This window comes from Fusarium flagelliforme (assembly GCF_020744385.1).
Source record: "Fusarium flagelliforme strain FIESC 12 MPI-CAGE-AA-0113 chromosome Unknown B0J16scaffold_2, whole genome shotgun sequence".
Taxonomy (NCBI): Eukaryota; Fungi; Ascomycota; class Sordariomycetes; order Hypocreales; family Nectriaceae; genus Fusarium; species Fusarium flagelliforme.
In genome coordinates this window covers 1,814,057-1,835,601 of record NW_025763504.1, presented here as the reverse complement: position 1 = coordinate 1,835,601, position 21,545 = coordinate 1,814,057, and the positions used below count along the sequence as shown (strand labels likewise).

At 49.0% G+C, this 21,545-nt stretch overlaps 5 protein-coding genes across 5 annotated transcripts; 3 read left to right on the top strand and 2 right to left on the bottom strand.

The window, feature by feature from the left end:
• Positions 1 to 1,768: 1,768 nt before the first annotated feature.
• Positions 1,769 to 3,690, top strand: B0J16DRAFT_58306 (uncharacterized protein). The gene is made up of 2 exons (XM_046134097.1): positions 1,769 to 2,131; positions 2,218 to 3,690. Exons 1-2 carry the CDS (start codon positions 2,059 to 2,061, stop codon positions 3,498 to 3,500), a joined length of 1,356 nt encoding a protein of 451 aa, XP_045986243.1. The 5' UTR covers positions 1,769 to 2,058; the 3' UTR covers positions 3,501 to 3,690.
• A 705-nt stretch (positions 3,691 to 4,395) lies between these two features.
• On the top strand, positions 4,396 to 5,632 carry B0J16DRAFT_58308 (class I glutamine amidotransferase-like protein). The gene is made up of 2 exons (XM_046134098.1): positions 4,396 to 5,192; positions 5,257 to 5,632. The coding sequence occupies exons 1-2, from the start codon at positions 4,533 to 4,535 to the stop codon at positions 5,428 to 5,430; spliced, it is 834 nt and encodes a 277-aa protein (XP_045986242.1). The 5' UTR covers positions 4,396 to 4,532; the 3' UTR covers positions 5,431 to 5,632.
• A 202-nt stretch (positions 5,633 to 5,834) lies between these two features.
• B0J16DRAFT_380224 (TIP49 C-terminus-domain-containing protein) lies at positions 5,835 to 7,374 on the bottom strand (the record flags this gene model as incomplete). The annotated part of the gene is made up of 3 exons (XM_046131056.1): positions 5,835 to 7,020; positions 7,079 to 7,305; positions 7,366 to 7,374. The coding sequence occupies 3 exons, from the start codon at positions 7,372 to 7,374 to the stop codon at positions 5,835 to 5,837; spliced, it is 1,422 nt and encodes a 473-aa protein (XP_045986241.1).
• A 5,774-nt stretch (positions 7,375 to 13,148) lies between these two features.
• Positions 13,149 to 15,549, top strand: B0J16DRAFT_261778 (uncharacterized protein; the record flags this gene model as incomplete). Its single annotated transcript, XM_046123284.1, has 2 exons — positions 13,149 to 13,654; positions 13,719 to 15,549. 2 exons carry the CDS (start codon positions 13,149 to 13,151, stop codon positions 15,547 to 15,549), a joined length of 2,337 nt encoding a protein of 778 aa, XP_045986240.1.
• A 1,087-nt stretch (positions 15,550 to 16,636) lies between these two features.
• On the bottom strand, positions 16,637 to 17,974 carry B0J16DRAFT_263415 (glyceraldehyde 3-phosphate dehydrogenase; the record flags this gene model as incomplete). Its single annotated transcript, XM_046123330.1, has 2 exons — positions 16,637 to 17,524; positions 17,846 to 17,974. The coding sequence occupies 2 exons, from the start codon at positions 17,972 to 17,974 to the stop codon at positions 16,637 to 16,639; spliced, it is 1,017 nt and encodes a 338-aa protein (XP_045986239.1).
• Between the last annotated feature and the right edge of the window lie 3,571 nt (positions 17,975 to 21,545).

Genomic DNA, 21,545 nt, shown 5'->3' with positions numbered 1-21,545 from the left:
TCGATCCTGATTCTCATATTGTACTATACCTCCTGGTATGGGCTGGTCATGGTCACGAGTCAAGGTAAAAAAAGGCAGCGGAAGTAAGGTTAAGCAAACAAGGTCGCGTTTGTCACCTTTCTGATGGAAAAGGCGGTTTGGGCGCATGTGCTTGACGCTATGCTGATTCAGATAACAAAATTCCGTTGGCTCAGCCTCATGATATCGCTGACTAGAAGGAAGTTAATGAGTCAAGTGACCAGCAACATATCTGCAGTCAGTCTGCTGGGTACTACGCCAAGATGACTAGAACCTCGACCCTCTCAGCAGGCGAAAAAATGCATAAGGAGGCCAATAGGGAATCGGGTGACTGTCTGTCCCTTGAGGCTTGGCCGGTCGAATGAATGACAGCTGGAGCTGAGGCGTCGTCAACAGGGTCGCAAAATTGAGATGTTGGGAGATGTGAAGTTGAAATGAAAGCATGTGATAGTCCCATAAATGCATATGCTGCAGTTGGGTGGCAGATTATGGATATAGGGATACGTCATGACATAGTGACCCCGTACCGGGAGTCTCGGGGCATGTAGCGACGAATGTGTTGAAGAGTCTTGGTTGATTGATTGTTGAATAAGACGAGGGAACTCGAATGTCTTTTATCCTTTCGGTCGGGCTCGACATCTCGCGACCTTGCTCTATATTATCCGAAATGCCCTATGGGCCAAGCTTTTTGAAAGCTAAAAACTCTGGTCGACGTCGATGAAAGTCGCAGGTGACACGGTGATCCAGGAGGGAAGCATGGGGACTCAGCGCACTTGGTTGAGGTATAAGATACTTGGAGAATAGGCGCGTGTAAAGTTCCGAGGTAACCCCACATGGCTGGGATGGTTTGGAACTTGCTCAGACCAGGTCAACGGGCCCAATAGCCGTCCAAATCTAGTTCTCGAATGCGTTTCCCCAAAAACTTAGCTACCTTCTGCACAAGTAGCTGCTACACACACGTACCTTCCGCACCGTTACTCTCCATGCACGCAGGGCAGTTACAGTGGGCTCCTGCCATCTCCAACTTGCTTGCACCTGCACCGCACGTATACATACGGGCAACTACCTAAACCACTTTACCTACCGTGCCGTGCCTACCTTACCTTACCTACCTGGGCAGGGTAGTTAAACACCACCACCACCTCCTCCACCCTCCTTCCCAACCATCCCATCCTTTTCTCGGCCGCTACTTAACCATTTGACCTTTTTACAAGGTATTCTCTATTTCTCTAACCTTTCCAGGCCAAAACCACAGCTTTTGTCCTATGAAGGTCCGAGCAGAACAACTCGGGCCCTAGTCGCTCCTTCTTTGTCTTCGCCTGGGACGCGGAGGTGATGTGACGCATCGATGCACGTCTTTAGCACATGCACTTCCGTCTCCATTCGAACTCCCTGACTGTCTCGGTCCCCTGTCGCTCTTATTCTCTTCCTTCTGAGTAAAAGCAGACAGCTCTGTCATTATACAGTCCGACGACTTCCACTCAGCTTCAACCTCGCCATGCCGTGAACGACAGCATTCTTTCCTACCTATCTACCTTACCTATCTGATCAACGCAACAGACTATATAGTTGCCTGGTGTTGATATAAAAAACAGATGCAACGATAGAGTACATTTGATATACACATTCAGCAAAACTTACAAAATCTTCGCGAAACATTTATTCATTAACACCGATACTTCGAACTGCTCTTTCTCGTATCACGACGATCTAGTCTCTGATACTCCCGTTGTCCGCGTCGCGAGTGGCTCCATTGCACTTGTTCTATATCGAAACACTAGCAATATTCCTGAATTTCCGTCTTCGCATTTTTCGTGCCATATACCAGACGGCTATTGATCCGACCTCTACTTCAACTTACACTTAACGACGAAAGAAAGAAAGCCGACGGCTTTATCGCCCTTGGAAAACGCCGGAACCTAAACTACGCCTGTCGCAACACGATTAGCTGGTTCGAGATCCCAAACGCCATTGTTGACTGCGACTGTTCTGTGGCGCAGTGTATTCTCTCAACAGGAATCCCTTCATAAGGACGCACCCATGCTCGTCGTACAGCACGCTCCGAGGATGGGTTCGTCGCAGCCGCCCTCGGGCCATTTTCAACCTTTTGGTTGTACGTAAAACACTTGCCCAACTCTTCTGTCATGGCTGTTTAAACATGGACTTGGAGACCAAGATGCTGACCCGGATTGTTATTAGACCAAGTACCTTCTAATCAAGACCCTCCTATTACCGATCCGCCTGAGCCCGCGCCTGGTGCTCCTCTCTTATCAGACAACGACAGCAGACTTCTCTCATCATTCTTCGACGATATAAACGCCGATCAATTCAATGTACCCTCTTTCGGCGAGGTCGGTCTACAATTCAGTGAGAGTTGGTTCGATCTTCCTCCACAGTTCATGGGATCCAGTACTTCGTTTGGCCAACAGCCAGGATCTTCATTAGGCGAGCCTTCATCGCAAGGACCTTCTCATGGCATTCATGAATTTCATGGTATGGCATCCATGGGGTCCAATATGATGCCTCCTCCACCCCCACCCCCAGTGCATTCCCATCACCAGAGCGAGCATCGCCACGCCTCCGATGATGTGCTACATGCAGCTGCTACTCTTGTTCAGAATGGTTCAAACCAGCGACAGTCTTCCAATGGAGTTGATAGCTCGGTGCAAAGGTCAATAGGCCCTCCAGTGGGTCATCTCCGTCACCAGCCATTGGAAGAATTTCGCGAGGAACATCGACGCAGCGTGGCGGCCAGTGAGCAAGAGCACTATCCAGATTGGATGGTAGGGACACATGAACTGCGCCAACATCGAGCACCTCCTACCGAATACCAATGGGGCTCTGATGCCAACTTCAACCAAGTTACATACACCCCGAGTTCGGAAAAAGAAACAACGGAGTCTCTTTCAAAAGATCAATTAGGGATGCTTGACTGTCTAGCCCAAAGTCAAAGTGCTGGCAATACGCGACCCAGCAGTCCACTTCAAACCAAGGCACAACTCCCACACAGCAAATTATCCGAATTCACGAAAGTGCAAGAGATTGACACGCCCCCAAGGAAAAGGAGGAAGAGCAGGAATAGCAAGGATGCCCCGACCGAGGAGATACAAGAAGAAACAGGTGCCCCAAAGCCTGTACGAAGACGCAAACCCAAAGCAGAGCGTGCAGGCTCGATCGCCTCAGCTGTTGCCAACGAGACTCCTGGTGGAAAACGTCGCAAATCAGCTGCCAATAATGCCAAATTGTCGAGAGAGAATCTTTCGGAAGAGCAGAAACGCGAAAATCACATAAAGAGCGAGCAGAAGCGACGCACCCTTATCAAAGAGGGCTTCGACGATCTATGCGAGCTTGTTCCCGGGCTCCGCGGCGGTGGTTTTAGTAAAAGCACAATGCTTGCGATGGCGGCAGAATGGCTGGATGATCTAATCAAGGGCAACAAAGCTTTAGAGGCTCAGGCTGCTACTCTAGAGGAGCGCCTGTAGGCTTCCGTGACTGATTGGGGTTGATTGTGTTATATAAATCGATAGACATTGGTTGGGATGGTAACTTTTCAAAACAGGAACAAAAGAGATGGGCGGCCATTTCTCGGTGTGTACCGGCGTTGGTGGAAGGAAAGTTCTCCCTTTTGGCAATGAGTTGGCTTCAACAAGAGGCTGGGCGCTGTGTGTTGACGTGGTAGGATACCCAAGATGAGTCGTAATAACGATGTACGAATTTAGGTTAGATATATTGGCTTTTGAAAGCCACAAGACGATGAGAGAATGTTTTGCTAATGCAATGAATGCAAGAATGGAAGGAGCAATCAAGTTTAGCAGTTGCCAACGAATTATATATAACAGATACCAATTTGAACTTTGACCATCTACACCTCAAAGTCTCCTGGAGCGCAGATGCGAAAACACCGAAAACGAATATTCCTTATGCGTCTAACGGCTATTCCAGGGGTTCGGATTCCAAAGTTAACCTCCATGAGCCCTACTCTAAGAGACAACACATACATGGCTCGGAATTTATGGTTTACTTCTTCGTATGATATGCGCGTCGAACCCCGCCAAAATTGTAGAATGGTATTGTCCTTGAAGATTGCGGTAGGCATTGTTTGACCAATTCCACGAAGGATCTGTGGTTGTTTGAGCTCATAATGAAACCTTGGCGGTGATTGGGTGTAGAGTGAATTCATTCTATTGCCGACGGCGTCGGGGAACTGCAGGATGCCATACGGTATCACATAGGGTACGGGTTCAGAGCGCGTTTGAGAAGGTTATTGTCTATGCAGGAAGGATTGAGGATTTGTCAGAAGTTGATTGAAGGATGAATTGCCGTGTCTAAAGGATTTGATGCATGGATCCTGTAGGGAAGTATATATAAGAGGACTAATTAATGCTCAAGAGTTGTTACGAAATAATTCACTCGTTCTTATTCTTTCCTCGAATTGTCATTATCGTCTTGTGTAAGCATTGTTTCCTATCAGACTATTAAATTGATACTGTTTGCCAAGTGTACCCCCATTGATCATGAAATTCTCAACCTCTCTTCTCACCGGCGCCTTTGCCTTCTTCACTACAGCCTCTGCATCAGCGATCGTTGGACATGACAAATACTATCCAAACTACGTTCGCGAGTCCGAGCCATCATGTATCACCCCTGGTATCATTCCCAACATCACCGGCTCTCAGATCCGTAATGTCGGAGTCGTCCTCTTCCAGGCATTCGACATGATCGATGTCTTTGGCCCTCTGGATCCCCTCCAGCTACTCTCACTCGGCACACAGCAGCTCAATCTTCACCTCATAGCTGAAACACTTGAACCAGTCACCACAGCTCCTGTGGCTATGAACAAGTTCAACTCGAGCTTCTTCCCGGCGATCCCACCAACTAACACTTTTGACGACGATCTTGACCTTGATCTTCTCATTGTCCCTGGCGGTCCTGGCGCCAGAAACCCAAATCTTCAGGCCGTCACCGGTTATATCGCAAAGATGTACCCCAAGGTCAAAGTCCTGATGACCATCTGCACTGGTGCTGGTGTTGCTGCCAGAGCGGGTGTTTTGGATGGACATATGGCGACGACTAACAAGAATGCCTGGGCGATCATGAAGGAAATGGGACCCAAAGTAAACTGGGTATCCCCCGCGCGTTATGTTATTGACGGAAAAGTCTGGTCCTCTTCAGGTGTAAGTTCTTCATCCTTCTCGAAAGCTGCTCGGGCTAGGTTGTCTAATCCGGACATTGTCTTAGGTCACATCTGGCCTGGATCTCATCTTTGCTTTCATCAGCACATTCTGGGGCAACGAGCGGTCAGAACTCATTGCCAGTATCGTCGAGCATGTCCCACGTAATGCGACTGATGACCCCTTCTCGAAGCACTTTGATATCGCACCTACTGAGGCACAACCCTGCTCCCGGTCGTGAGCGATATCTCTGAAATTTTAATACATAAATCTGATATATAGGTCGCTATCCAAATCATGTATCTTATTATGCTATCGAGTCAACCACATACCATTCAGTATTCTGTCCCAGTTGCTAGTTTCGTTACGGTTCAGATTTTTAGAAAAAGTATACATATCTCGATCGTTTTTAATCAGTCAAGCAACTATCGAGGTAAATTTAGGTACGGGGGAGTAAACTTGAACAAGTGGAACATATAAGTGCCAATGTGAAGTAGACATTTTAAAACTCTTTGCGAGCTTTGTTTTATCGATCCCATTCTACGCCAAATCAGTATGGTACAAATATTCCTTCTCTCTCCAGGTCTACCAGCCTTCACATTCCAATACCCTTTAAACGCCAGGCTCTACTCGCCATGATAATTATTAACTAAGGTCCATCTTCTCGTCGCCGTTGCTTGCAGTGGCGCCCGCTGCAAAATCCACTGCGCCAGAGTTACCAATCAGGCGCTTCTCCGATTCGGCCACGAACTTGACGCTGCGTGCAGGATCATAAAAGAGCTGAAAGCTACGTTGCACATCGCCAACTTCAACCTGCTTAGCCTTTCGCTTGGCGGAAACCAGTTGCGAAGTGGTGATAAGGTTGCTGGCGTATCTGAGACCTGCCTCTTGGCCGATCTTGGTAAGGAGGGCGAGGGCGTCAGGGTGTACGTCGATCTCTTCTTCTTGCGCTCGAATAGAAAGAATTTGCTTAATCTCCTCGGGGTTGTAGGAGTGTGTGTTAATGATGACAACTCTGTCCAAGAAGTCGAGGGGCAGTCCGTGAGGGCTGCGGTAGTCGGTGCCACGAATGCGCGAGTTGCCTCTGTTGCTGGCCATAATAACCACAGGGGCCAGATCGTCCTCGAGAGCTCGGTTAACATATGAGAAGCACTCAATGTCAAGCATGTGAACTTCATCGATGAACAACACACCGGGAACAATTTCTGCCTTGCCCTCTTCCTTCCACTCGCCAACCTTTGTGTTGATCTGGTCTCGGATCTCGCTGCGAATCTCTCCTGTGTCGCCTGAAAAGAGAGCCAGGAAACCCTGCGTCCTGGAATTGATGACATCGATTTCGTGAAGAGTAACAGTGTGGACGACTTCCTTACGCTTCTGGAGCTCTCCGTCGGGGCATTGGAGGAACTTGGTGTCGACACCCATAGCATCGTAATCGCGGGATCGGGCGTAGGATCGGCCGAGTTTTGTAATCTTGCCAGAAGACTTATCAATCGAGATAATATCGCCCGCCATGACGCGCTCCTTGGTCATGGCATCAATCATCTTGCTGCCCATGTCGTAGACAGCCTCCATGTCTGTTGTCTTGATGGTTAGTTTTCCCTGCTTCGCGCTGCCAGTGACGCTGCGGTCGATCTGAATCTCAACAACCTCTCCCTCCATAATTTCGCTCTCTTCCTTTATTCGCACGCCGATGGATTTTCGGAAAGCTTGTGTGAGGGCTTCGGTCTTGGACATCTCGAGTGAGAAGATTTCTGAAGAGGCAAGGGTTGTGAAAGGAACGTCAGGGCCAAGAGACTGTGCCATACCCATGGCAATGGCCGTCTTTCCGGTGCTTGAGACAGTTAGTTCAATACTCGCGGACTCGTGGTTGCGAGATCGACTTAGCATACCTGGGCGGTCCTGCGATAAGAACAGCTCGACCTGCAATCTTTCCGTCCTTGATCATTTGTAGAATGACAGCGGCAGCTTTGCGCGCCTTCTCCTGTCCCACAAGGCCCTGGGAAGCGGCTCTGGGTTCCAAAGTTGTCGCGTCAACGCCGAGGCCACGAATATGAGAATGAGCTGCGATGAGGTTGAGACCTCGAAGGTCCTTAGACTCTGACACGGTCATCACAGGCTATCGTTGCATTCCAATGTGAGTTACAAGTCGCGTAGACAAAAAGACGATTCAACTTACAGCAGCCATCTTGTCGCGTTTTATGCGCAAACGGCGTCGGGATATATGAAGAATTGAGGTGTACGGCGCCGGTGTGGTGATGGAAGAAAGCCTGGATGAACAAGGCTGGAAGCTACTAGGTAAGGTTGCGCGAGAGCTGCACGGAGTCCTTCGCATAAATTGCCCGTCGAAAAAAATGTTAGTACGCGGTCAATGCATAGCGCCACAGATTTACCGTGCACCGCCACTTATGGCGAAGGGAAACGACCCGTACAGCTTCGATACTGTGGCTAGGTACTTCCTTAGTGAGAAGATCCAAGGGAATTGACCCCTGCCCGATATTGACCCAATTCCTAGGTCCCTTAGGTAAGTTACAGAGTAGACCATGGAAAAACGTTATAGTGAGACAACAGAGATCCCTCAATGGCTTCTTTTGAATACCTATGGAAAGAGTCACTTTCTCTTCAGAACTTCTTCCTCATAGTCTTTTAGGATGTCCTACTTCTCTCATACAAGATACTTCAGTTGAGGGGCAAGTCTAGGTTGCGTCTGCAGTTTCAAAAGCCAGACCCGTCGATGCATCTGACCTAACCCCAATTGCAATGGATCGCTAGGTACCAGGTCTGCAGGTGCAGTAGCGGCAGTCAGGACCAGGACCCCGACCCGTCCTTAGGTTGTATGTACAACCTAGCACGGGCTACCTTAACCTATCTACCGTATGTACAGTGGCTCGTCGCGCTTTTGACGCGAACCTGAAGCTGCAATAATGAAGAGCTGGGAAATTGATATACTTTGTTTTACAACGTGGATCTTGCCTCTTGATCTCAATCGCTGTCCTGAAGAAGCCTAGGTACATACCTAGGTACTGTGAAGTTTTGTATACCTCGAATTATGTGAGCCTCTTCCTCTTCAGTATCAATGAGCTTGTGATTCACTGTCAAGATTTCATCTGATAGTTAGGTGTTCTAGGCAAGCGAGCTCATGGGTTCTCTTGACTCCATAGTACTAAGGTACTGTACGCACGTAATTCCGATGGCCAAACAGTCAGTGCAACGCAGTGCAATGATTGCTTCTTTCCTTCCATCTTTTTCTCCTCCCCTGACTCCCATCCTCTCACTCCTCTCCTGTAACTAACTACCTGACCAACCCGTGCCACTTCTTTGTTGCTTTTTACCCTTTCTACCTACTACCTACAGCACCACTTTCCCAGTACACGGTTGACTCATTGCACTTTGTTTTCCCTCTTTCATCGTCCGTCGAAGCCTATGATACGGGAACTCTTTTCTGTTTAATTTCAAGTCGTTGTTGCCCCCTCCACTTAGTCCATCGCACTTATACTCGAATTGCCTTTACTCTACCTTCTGTGCTCTATTTTGTTATTGGGCACCTAGGTACGCAAACTGCTTTCGCCAGCGCCGCCTCCTTCCGTCTTTGATCATACAATTTTTCCACGTTTCCCATCGAGCTAGTGCCCATTTTAGGCAAACGGCACACTGCATTCGTCCTGTCTCAGGTCATCACAATATCACATCGCCGAATGCTTGCGACTTTGGGTTGCTACCAGAGCCGCGATGGCTGGTAGGGAATACCACAATCAACCTAACTATCACGATACACGTCCACCTCGCGAATCTACCTCCAGAGACCGAAATGACAACAGGGAAGCAATCGCGCGCCGAGACTCGAACGGCAAACCTCATTGGAAGTCCGCCCCCACCGCTGAAAGCCATGGTAAGATAAGAAGCATTAACAAGATGGGAGCATGGCTGATTAGCGGCAAACAGAATCGAAAACGTCGCTGTTAACGTCAGGCGGGAGGCGTGTGTCAAGATTGGAGAATCAGAAGTCAAGATGCGAAAACCAGGGATTCATGGAACTCATCGGCGAAATGGCACATGTTCGCACACAGTTAATCAGTACAGAGGACCGTTATAATAAAATCAAGCACGAGCTCCAGGCGTCAGACACGAAACCAGTTGAGTTCTCTTCCGTAGAGAAACTCAAGCGAAATCAGCTGGTTATACACGAAAAGAGGAAGATTCATCTCGATACAAAACTCGCTCGGATCTACGTCAAATTGCAGGCGCAGATTGATTCGGTTTTCAAACAGCCACCGTCCACAGATCTGCCGTCCATAGATCCGCCGTCCGCGCCAGCACAAAACACAGCATCGCAAACAAACCTCGAGCCACAATTAGCGCAGCTACAGGCGCAGATTGATTCAGTATTCAAACAGCTACCGTCCACAGATCCGCCGTCCGCGCCATCACAAAACACAGTATCGCAAAAAGACTTCGAGCCACGATTGGCGAAGCTACACGAATCGATAACTAAGTGGACGGAGATTCATGTTCAGGGCGAGATCAAGGCGCTTAGGCAATCTGTTCTCGAACGGAGAGAGCCCAACAATGTTGAGATGCAGGCGCTGCGGGATAGCCTTGACAAGGAAAGGCAAAAGTCACAGGCCTTACAAAACCAGATAGAGGAAGGACAGCGCAAGAGTCAGTCCTTGGAAGAGAGACTCGGCCAGCTTGAGCGGATGTACCAAACCATTAAGCCAACAGAACTGCAGATATCTTCAGAGGTCAACAAGACAGTTACTGCTAAAGTGTCAAGCTTGGAAGAGAAACTTAACCAGTCCATAACAAGCAATGCCGAGACGTTCAGGCAGCTGCAAAGTCTCCAAAAACAGCAGCCAACAGAAGTGCAGATATCTTCAGAGATCGACAAGACAGTTACTGCTAAAGTGTCAAGCCTGGAAGAGAAACTTAACCAGTGCATGACGAGCACTACCGAGATGACCAAGCAGCTGCAAAGTCTTGAAAAACAACAGTCAGCACGCCTTCAAACAGTGGCCCCGGTGGTCCCCAGTATTGAAGCTGAAGTTTGTCGCCTGCAAGAAACCATTCAGAAGCATGAATCCACAGTTGAAATTTATGGACGTAATATGGATTTTCTGAAACGGCAGACAATTGCGGACCTTGAAAAGGCTATGGCACATTCGTCAACCGATATCCAGGATGTGCGGGCACTTGTCGCGAAGCAATCTTCTACCATTGAAGATCAAGGCAAGAGGCAGAGGTATTTGCAGGAAGTTGTCTCGTCTTTGCAAAAGGCTGCTCGGGACCTGGCCGAGAAACACAATGTTTTAGATTCTACAGTCAATGGCTTATGTTCCGAACAGGCTGACGAGCACCGTGTACTGGATACTGCCGTTGCCAGATTGAGTTCTATCACAGAAAATTGCACGAAAGAACAGGAGACACTGAGTTCAAACATGACTTGTCTGAAGTCATCAGTGAAAGACAAACTGCAGGCCCTTGACACCCAGGCTTCGGAGTTGGCTTCCTTGCAAGTGTGCGTAAAACATCAGCAGGAAATGACCGACGATTTGGGAAAAAAGCTTGTTTCTATTTCTGCCTCTGCAGAGGAGACACCGAAATTGTCTTCCCTGCAGTTGTCCGTCAAGAAACAGCAGAAGAAAAGCCATGAGTTGGAAGCGACTCTTGCTTCTCTGGAAAGAAAGATTGCAGAGCAGCCTCTCCAAGACTTCAAGAAACTTGCTGGAAAGGTTCAAGAGTACCCGCCCGCTACAGATCTCAAGCGCCTTCTGGCAGACTATCCGTCTGGTAAAGAGTTGAAGATACTCATTACTGATATGCCAAGATTAAAAGAATCTATATCGAATTTGAAAGCACGGCAGACTCCGCCTCCACCCGCGCCGGCCACGGATTCTTTAATGAACAGAGAGACAATGATGCAGACTCTAAAACCTAGTTTCTCGCAGATGGAAATTCGTATAAAGGGTGAGATGGACGAGAAGATGAAAGACTTGTTCGAAAAGTTGTTGGTGTTCGTCAAGAATCAGGTCGCGGACCTCGACTCAAAATTTGAAGATGAGTTGGGTAAAAGCAATCGCCAAACGAAGATGGTCAAAGAGCTGTGCGACAACCTGACAACACGCAACACTGAACATACCACCAAGTTCGATGAGGCAATCTCAGTACTGGGCGAAAACGTCGACAAAGTCCGCAATGAAGCAAAGGCTTGTACTGATGATCTTCAGTACCAGATAACATGGCTCCATGATGGGTTAAAGAACCTCAGCTCTAAGCAGTGGTATGACAATGTGGCTAAACAAATCATGAGCTATATGCCTACTCATTTCAACGTGCAGTTGAATGGTCTCATTACCCGGGTTAGTCACCTTGAAGACCGAGCCAATGACTCGGAAAGCGGTAACAAGAGACGCAGGGCAGCTAATGGCAGTCCGTTGGTGACGAGCGGTGCTCGTTAGTTGCTGTATGGATATGTCACGATTCATAGAGCCGTCATACGGGCGTTGATATGGGCTCTGGGTTGGGTTTTGCTTTGGTATGGTTGAGCTAGGCATAGGACAAGGGACGATTGTAACAACTTGAGGTAGCAGCATTATACCCTTGTGGATACGGCGTTAGAATACAATCTGGTTTCATGGGGAAACTGGAGTGCACCGATGTTGTGTCGAGATTATGTGTTTTTACCAAGAGACTCTTACGTGAAACCTTGCCCCTATGCAGAACAAAGTGTACAGCAGCACAAACCCACGATTTCTACTCAACCGCCATAAGAAAAACCCGCTTCTCGGTTGTCTGTATAGTAAACAGGAAATAGTTTTGTTTCCGGTGAATGACAAGCAACCAACAGAGGTTGATAGCGATAGTGTATAGGGTAGGTTCGTATGTAGGTTAGTAGTTTACAGATTATGGTGCGTGCGGATGGGAGCAGCTAATGTTGGTAGCTGGTTGGTTAGTGATGAAAAGGAACGGGCCACTGCAGGGGCCCATTCTAATTGAGGCAGCCACAAAGCCCCAAAAAAACTTAAAACAACAGCAGCCACAGGCAGACGAGACGATGGGACGGACATGCCCGATGACATTCCCATTCCCAGGTACCGTCAAGGAAGGGAAATGGAAATCTAAGTCCACAGTCTACCTACAGCTGCTATAGTATCTACCTCTATTAAATTACTTTACACAGGATGGTCTCTAACACTTCACGCTTGTTCCTTCCCCGCTAAAAACATGCCCTGACCATTGTCACTGTCGTTGTCACTGATAATCACTGTCATTGATAAACCTGTTCGCCTGAGGACCATACCTAGGAGGTACGGGCTACTAAGGTACAGGTGTGCCTGCCAACTTCTAGATACCTAGGTAGGTACTACCTTACCTAGGGCTTTCTTTGACAACAAAGAAGGACCTACAGAATCAAGAGAACAGGCGCCTTTCCCTCCCCTTCTTTTGTTTTTTCTGTAGCGAAACAAAAATAAATAAACAAACAAACAATTCTCCTCTGTCTTTTTCCAATCAATTGTTGAATCAAACAACTAAGCGGATCTCTGGGGCCCCGATCTCCCGCGCTCGTTTGCTGTTGTATTGTGCCCAAAGCGCGCTAATCATCTAACTTAACTTATCTGCTATCGTATGCCACTGGGTCACCTCCATGCCTTGTCACTCGGCATCAACCACTACCACTATCAGCCACCATCACCATCGCGACGACCCTGCGAGTCAGCAGTGAATAACATCGATCTCGAAACCCGCTCTCCTCCACTGATTCGCATCTCCATCAGTGTCTGACCTCATCAAACTTTCGCTTAAACGCCTCTTTTGTCGCGTTTTCGGCCTCCCTGCGTACCCCTCGCGCGCGTCACCCTCGATCGCCAAACCTCGTACCGTACCGTACTGCACCGCACCGCAACCTGCACGGCATCGCACCACACCCCCGTCTTCGTCCTTCCGGCATGCCAACATCCATGAACAATGGAAGCCGCGGCGAAGACGGTACAGCAGCTAACCCAGCGCATCTTACCAGAGAAACCTCATCACCTATCCTACTCCGCAGACTGGCGATATAACATCCCTGCGAACGAGTCTCGACACAAGCATTTTGAGGAATGGGACAATACCCGCCTCCAATACTCGACACTTGTGTCGGAAGCTGATCGCGGTGTACTCCTTACCAGATCATACTACGACATGCGTGTCGAGCCCTCCAAACCCGTCCCTCGCGACGTAGGTATCATCGCTAAGGGCGGCGAGAAGAAGAAGTTGTCGCTGAGCGACTACAAGAATAAAAAGACTTCTGGCCTTGCCTCAGACACACCCACGCCAGAACCGCCCAGCGCCAGGAAGCGCGAACCTGAGCGCGCATCCGCAGAACCAAAATCGGTACCAGAAAGCAGGAAACATGATTCACAGCGCCAAAGAGATCACCACCTTGATACTAAACCACCAAAAGCCCGAGAACACCCTGTTGTTGATATGAGGTAGGCTGCGCCGTCCAACTTAAACCGTAATTGCCTGGGTGTTATCGTACTGACCCTGCTACAGACTTCCCCCAAAACCACCCGCCTCTCTCCCACCTCGACCCGTATCGCCCGACAGTAGGAAACGTGCATCCAATGCCGACGACGACCATCGGTCTCAGAAACGACCCAGGCCGGACATCGCCCGCTCAGTCGACGATCGTTCGCGCCCAAGCCGAGACGACCCTGCGCGCCGAAAAGACAGAGAATCTTTAGCGCCTTCTGACATTCCTTCCAGGGACAAACCGACTGCCTCGTCGTCGCTTTCTAATGGACGTAGTATTCTCAAAGGCACTAATAGCTCTGCTGTTCGTAACCCTTCTCCAGCTGGACGCGCACGTGGTGATTCAGTCAACGGTGGTCGGCCAAACGCATCAGGAAGCACCAAGGGTACACCAGCCAAGCTCGATAATGCTTCGCGGTCATCCGTGCCTCCACTACTATCACCCCTTCACTTGAACTTGGACAGTCAGAACTCGACAGAGAAGGCCGATAGGAGAAAGATTCGCGAGGACGCTGCAGACCTGACGAGACCAACAAAGCCTAAAAAGTCCGAAGCACCACCACCCAAAGCAAAGAATGAGCTGGCTAGAGACAAGTCACCTGTACGATTGCCCACACTCTTGTCTCCGACATTACCGAGCGCTCTGGAGGCAGAGCTGTCGCGGAGGAAGGTTCCCTCCAAGGCAGCCGAATCCAAGCCACATGACGATAGAGACGAGCCAAGCGAGAGACGGAGCGAAGAACGGCACAAATCAACCACGGCAAGAAAGGCGCCGATTGAACACGAAGACGAAGATGAGGTCGAAGATGAGGACCCCAGAGAAAAGAGGCGACTGGTTGTGACGTTGCGAATATCTAAGAGAATGCGACAAACGTTGAAGCGCATCTTAGCTTTGCCCCCGAAGCGCAGAGAGCGTTCGGAAAGCACCGAGGCCCCGCCAGTCAGCCAGGCAAAGAAGCGTCCTGCATCTACAGAGAATACCGGAGACACAATAGCTGTCAAGCGCCCTCGGCTACCCTCTGTTTCTTCGACTCTACCGCCCCCTCCCTCAACTCCATCAAAGAAAGGTGCTGCCATGTCCCGCGTTAGTTCCAGTAACTCACACGCCCATACGCCCGGCGAGGCCTCTACAGTGACCCCTGTGCCGCCCGGATCCTCAGATCGTCCTGCCACTAACGGCACAGAGGTCGGCCGAAGCGACAAGGCCGATATCAAGGCCGTCATTGAAAAACACAGTCGCTTCTCTGGCCTAGGTCGGCGACTCAAGCATGAGGGCGACGTTGCGAACCAAAGATACAACAAGCTTGCAAGTGATGGTGATACCCGCGGAAGCGATATAAGTCGCAAGAAGTATTATGCGCTTGCGGTTGAGAGCACTGTCGCCTTTATGGCCAGCTTCCACCTTCTGAATGTGAGCCGCAACATGCAGCACAAGTCGTCCGATCCAGGTCCTTGGGCCAGCTTGATCAAGATGGTGGACTACTTGCAAAAGGAAACTCGACGCGACACCCGCGACATGCGCCGATACCAGCCTATGTACGCTCTTGTATTGATTCTACAGGCCATTACTGTGGAGGAGTTTCTCAAGTCCTTTTCCAATTACGAACACATCTCTAAAGAGGATCTCTTTGCGCACCAAGCAATTTGTTACCGCAATTGGGCCACAGTTCGTGACGTCTACGAAGGAATTAGCAACCCACGTCTCCGGGCCGACATTGCGCCCTGGTCAACCGTCGAGGACGTTTGCCAGGCATCGATGCGTGTTATTCGACAATGGTGTCATGATGAGAATGTCGATTGGTCGGCTGAGTTCGACCCCAAAGAGGCCAGCATACGAGTTGCTCGGCCATGAGATGTGTCCACTGCACACTTGTGAAAGCCTACTGAGCACAACCGAACAAAAAACCGCTCGGATCTATTCCATAACCGAATATTCGACTCCGGCATTCAACCAGGCGTTCCGGAGTCGCCTTTCCACGTCGATATGTTTTTTAAACCAAACTTTGCGAATATTGTCCATCAGCTTATTCTAGTCCACCGCGCCACTGAAGCGCCCAGTCAGGACAAAAGTATTCTACCGTCGTTTGCACTATGATATCCCCCTGATCACAACGGAAAGCGATCTGTTTCATCTTTTGCGCCACATACACAGGCCGCGATTGCCTTATGTGTTTTTATTGTTGTTCTATCTTGCCGGACAAGGGTTGCTTTAACAGGAAGGGAAAAGGTTAATGAGAGGAGGGAGTAAAGGAGCTTTTTGGCGAAACTGGAGTGAGGAGAGCATGGTTACAGGAGAATACCACTGGTATATGCATTCATACAACTGCATGAAACGAAAATAGGGGTTTAAAGCTTGTGGTCACACTGGCCTAGTGAGAGCCAAGGAGTAGTAGTTGACTTCAAGACATTCGAGCCAATATCATGAATTATCAAGGTCCTAGCAAATTCCTGCATGACCCGCGTGAAGACTACTAATCAAATGACTACATTGGTAGTAAGTAATAATGAGATGACAAAGTCAGGCAAGATGTCGAGTCCTGAGCTATGTCTTTGACCAGTTATCGTTGGATACCAATTCAGCGGACGGATGGAGTTATTAATACGTAGGATGGAAAGGGCATGAGTCAGATTGAAACCTTCCTCTCTATGTTCAGGCATGGTACACTTCACGACTGGTCTTTGAAATGTCTTTTTTTTCAAGAGGGATGGATCTATTTTTGTTTTTCTGTCCACGGCTATACTAAGATCAATTGTCTAGTAGGGAACTCGAGCCGATGATAACAAACTCGTTGTCATCCCCTCCGACAATCTCCCCAATTTTGGTATTTTTACTTGCTTTCATTTCTTTGCTTCATTAAAACACGCGACACCTTGAATTCGTCATCATATCGCGTCTGATTAGGTTTGGTTTTGCTTCCAGCCCCTTGAGCGCTCTACGCTTACTTGGAGGCATCGACCTTGGCAACGTGGGCCAGGAGGTCGAGGACACGGCGGGAGTAACCCCACTCGTTGTCGTACCAAGAGACCAGCTTGACGAAGTTGTCGTTGAGGGAGATACCGGCCTTGGCATCAAAGATGGAGGAGTTGGTGTTGCCGTTAAGATCGGAGGAGACGACGTCGTCCTCAGTGTAGGCCAGGACACCCTTGAGGTCACCCTCAGAAGCCTCCTTGATGACCTGCTTGATCTGGTCGTAAGAAGCACCCTTCTCGAGGCGGACAGTCAGATCGACAACGGAAACGTTGGCGGTAGGGACACGCATGGACATGCCAGTGAGCTTGCCGTTGAGCTCAGGAATGACCTTGCCGACAGCCTTGGCGGCACCGGTGCTGGAGGGGATGATGTTCTGGGCAGCGCCACGGCCACCTCGCCAGTCCTTGGCGGAGGGACCATCGACGGTCTTCTGGGTGGCAGTGTAGGAGTGGACGGTGGTCATGAGACCCTCAACGATACCGAACTTGTCGTTGATGACCTTGGCGAGGGGAGCAAGGCAGTTGGTAGTGCAAGAAGCGTTGGAGATGATGTCGGCAGAGCCATCGTACTTCTTCTCGTTGACACCGACGACGTACATGGGAGCGTCGGCAGAAGGAGCAGAGATGATGACCTTCTTAGCACCGCCCTGAAGATGGGCCTTGGCCTTCTCGGTGGTGGTGAAGACACCGGTGGACTCGACGACGTAGTCGGCGCCGGTCTCGGACCACTTGATGTTGGCGGGGTCACGCTCAGAGTAGAACTTGACGGTCTTGCCGTTGACGACGAGGTCGTTGCCCTCGTTGGCGACCTCACCCTTGAAGACACCGTGGGAAGAGTCGTACTTGAGCATGTAGACCTATAGAGGGATCGAGGTTAGCTTGCGGCTGATGATGACAGGAACGTGGGGCAATGAGGGGTAGCTTGGCGGGAGTGGAAGAAGCTGCTACGAAGAATGCTTGTTCATGATATGCCACAATCATGAAGCTGTATAACCTGGAGACTGGGTTGCAATTCTTGATACCAATTTATCGTCGATAATGGCACAATGGCGGACCAGTTCCAGCTTCATATGATGCAATTTCTCAGAGCCATAGCATGACCAAGCGAGCAGCTTCTTGAAGGGTATGATATAGAATCGTACGAGCGAACGAGCGGGATCGTCGGGAGATCAACTTACGGCGTAGTGAGGCTCAATGAAGGGGTCGTTGACAGCGACAACCTCGATATCGGGGTGCTCGACGGCGTTGCGGAAGACGATACGGCCGATACGACCGAAACCGTTGATGCCAACCTTGATGGGAGCCATTTTGATTTAAGGAAGTAGTTTCTGTAGGAGAAAGATTGTTAGATGATGTTGTTGAGATATCCTTGAGGATGGATGTTTGATGAAGAGAAGAAGAAAAAAGCAAAGGAAGAGCTGAGATAAAGGATGAAGGGGTGGGGTATTTTATACGTCTTATCTGTATGACGGAGGTGGGACAGGACAGAAGAGAACAGAATAACGGAGAGAGGTAAGGTAGAGCTTTTTTTGCTGAGGCGGGTTGCGCGTTGCCACAGTAAGGAAAGGTACCTATGAGAGAAGGAAGGGGAAAGTGGAGGGGGGGTCAAACATAGGTCGGCGCAAAGGAGGGGCAGGAAACTAAAAAGAGAATGAGCTCTGAAGCTCAACCTTTTTCTCTCTCGAGTCTCCTTGTTCGTGTCCCCTCAATGGATGCCAATGCTTGACGTGTCGTCGTATCGAGATGCAACAAGGTGAAGATCAAAAGTAGACATGATATGACATGATATAGTAGATAACAAATATCATGTTATACTGGATGTTATGATGGTGATGTATGTATGTAGTCGCAATAGAGGGGCAAAGCAGAGAATGGAGGGGTAGTTGGGATATGGATATGGATCCATAAAGGTGGTACATACCAAAGGGTTTGTAGTAAAAGTTGTTGTGTTGTTGAGGATGATGAGAGAGAAGAGAAGAAAAAAGGTCGAGGAGAAGGAGCGGGAGTACAAATACTTAATACTCTCAGTCTCATGGATTATTCACTCAATTCTTACCAGGCAGTTAGGTAGGTTCCCATCAAGCTCATGGTTTAGTTAAGATCGTTAGTAACCCACCCACCACATCATTCATCATCCCACGACCACACACCCCAGACCTGGCTGGACCCAGACTTCCATGTCTTACAGGGGAGGTATCCTTAGGAAATCGTGGTCTGCAGGGGACCAATGGAACATTGAATATCGGATAAGAGGGTGGGCGACTTTTTTTTTATTGTCTGGATAATATCTAGGCTCTGTCTTTCTGTCAGTATCATATGGCACGCAGCCTTGTAATATTCCATTACAATAGACAAGTCTTACAAATCATTCTCATTATAGGTACAGTACCTACCTACCTCTGTGTTCATTGAGGCAAGGTCCCCACTACTGACAAGAAGCTTAGTAGGTACTTACGTGGTGGGGTGATATTTGATGCACTGAAAAAGATACTTTTCTCCATTATGCACGCCTCACTATATCCCCAAGTACCCTTTCTACCCCTCCATCACCCATGTCTGCCATGCCACCTCAGTTGATTCCATTCCTCCTCGTCCAAAGGATGGATGGATATTTTGTGAAGGTGCCGCCGAACAAGACACCGCATTCTACCGTGCAACTCTCCGTAAATATCTTCAATTGACTCAGGAAATGCGTCACAGATAAAATCAGATGTTTTCTTCTTCTATCCCGGAAGCTCCGGTAGGTGGACGGACATACATACATCATCATCATCATGGTACCTTAGTAGTTAGTCAGTCTATCGTATTGTGTAAGTTTGACGATGAGATCTGTCTACGCCGCATGAGTTTCATGCTCTGTCTTCAGCCTATTGGCTACTCTTTGCATCTGTTAGAATTACCCATCATGTCTCTCCTGTTTCTATCCTCAACCAAACATCCATATCATCAACATAATGGCATCATGCACGTCCTTAATCTCAAAGCTCGGTTCGCTCTGATCACCAACCACAGAGATCATACGGTTCAAACAGCCTTCCTCTTCGATACTATCAAGTCTTTCGGTGTGCTTCTATTGCCTCAGATCGTACAAAAAATCTCTTTATTAATTACCTGTTTACGTTGCTTTTATATCGGAGTCACCTTAATCGAGCACTAGAAGCTTCACCATCACGACGGTAACACTAAAAGAGGCTTAGTACCTGATCTTCGCTCGACGTTAGCTGCGGGCTTTTACAGCTGCTGTTGCGTCTTTTTACGCAATGAGGCGGGGCTGGCGGGGGGGTATCATTTTCCCAATATTTGTTTGACTCGATTCCATAACATATCCTATTCTGAGATATCGTATAATTAATACTCTTTACTCGATAGACTATCACAGAAATAACTCAGTACAACAGATATAAATCAAATCATCCTTGATTAGAACCATATAGTATTGCTAATGCTTTCAAGAAATAACCAATAGCATGGTTATCCTCAACCTCCAACCCTTCCTGTTTCATACTACCTTGCTGTCCCTCCTCTTACGGTGAGAGAACATTAATTGTTGAGCCATCATGCTATCAACTCTGCTCAACTCACCGAAAGCAGGGCCTCTGTCGGCCCGTAGATAGACCACGGTGCTCTACGGTCCGACTGTATTCGTCTATTTGAATTGCTCTCCAACACCTCATCATATCAGATCAGATCAGATCAGTCCATCTGTCAATTCCATCGCCAAAAAACAACTCGACAGTCCGCTTATCTGACATCGGCCCTTTGTCTAGACCCCCTCGGCGTGTAAGTTGGAGAACCTATTGGTTGAACGCTGACTGTTCAAAGATGGGGGACCCTGAATCAGAAACCCATAGTTACTACTGTACCTACATACATACTTACATACATCCATTGTAAATGCAAACACGGACCCTTATGGTCTTATTTTCCATTCCAATTCTTCTATCTCACCGAGATTCCTCACCTGAGATCATGGTCTGAGCCCACCTCGGACTGGCTAACTGGGCTGACCGAACCCCTGCTTCCTGTAGCTAACCTAGCTCCTACTGTAGCAGCTCGATCCTCCTCCACCATGATCCCTGGGCGAATCCGACGTCAATCTGGGCTTTCAACATCAGTTCATGATATCGATCCTTCCAGCATAAACATTACTCGAAACACGAGAATCATTGGCGATAATTACTGCAATTCATGTTCCGGAACGCCTTGATCGACACTCGACCAAGGCAGCACGAGCCCACATGAACCTTCATCATGTTACGTACAGAGACTCGTCGTCGTCGAATCAATTCCGAACCGTTGCAACTCACTTACACAGAGTTGTTCCCGAATAATCCCTGCTCCCCGATACAGCCCGTTTGTCGTCGCGAGGCTGTCTCTCCCTCGGTGCTTGACCGTTCGGTTACGCCTGCCGCCCCGGCTTCCGCTCCACGTACCGGAGCATCACGGGATCACGGGCTTGGATCGGCTCAAGCTTCGCCTGTCAAAGACAACCTCTTCCCGTCCACCCGTATAACCCCATACAACCCCAGACAGGATCCAAGGCTCCATCGTCTTTACTCCATGCTGAATTCGCTGCCCCGGCTTCTCAGCCTCTTTTTCGAGATCCCACTCGCCCGGCCTCACCCGTCCCCGGCGCGCATCGGGATCCCCAGGAACCAGATGCCACACTAAGACCCATCATGTCCATCTAATCCCAGATTTTCCAACCTCTAGATGTCCTTTTTGGTCCCTAGTTTCCTTGTTCCGTCGTGTTCCCGCGGCACCATCATGCACTATCAATGTTTTCTTAACCATTGTCGTCATGAAACCCCAGCTCAGTCAGGCCCGCATGATCATCGCACCCCTTCAAAGGTGCCTGGGAACGTGGCCATCTATACT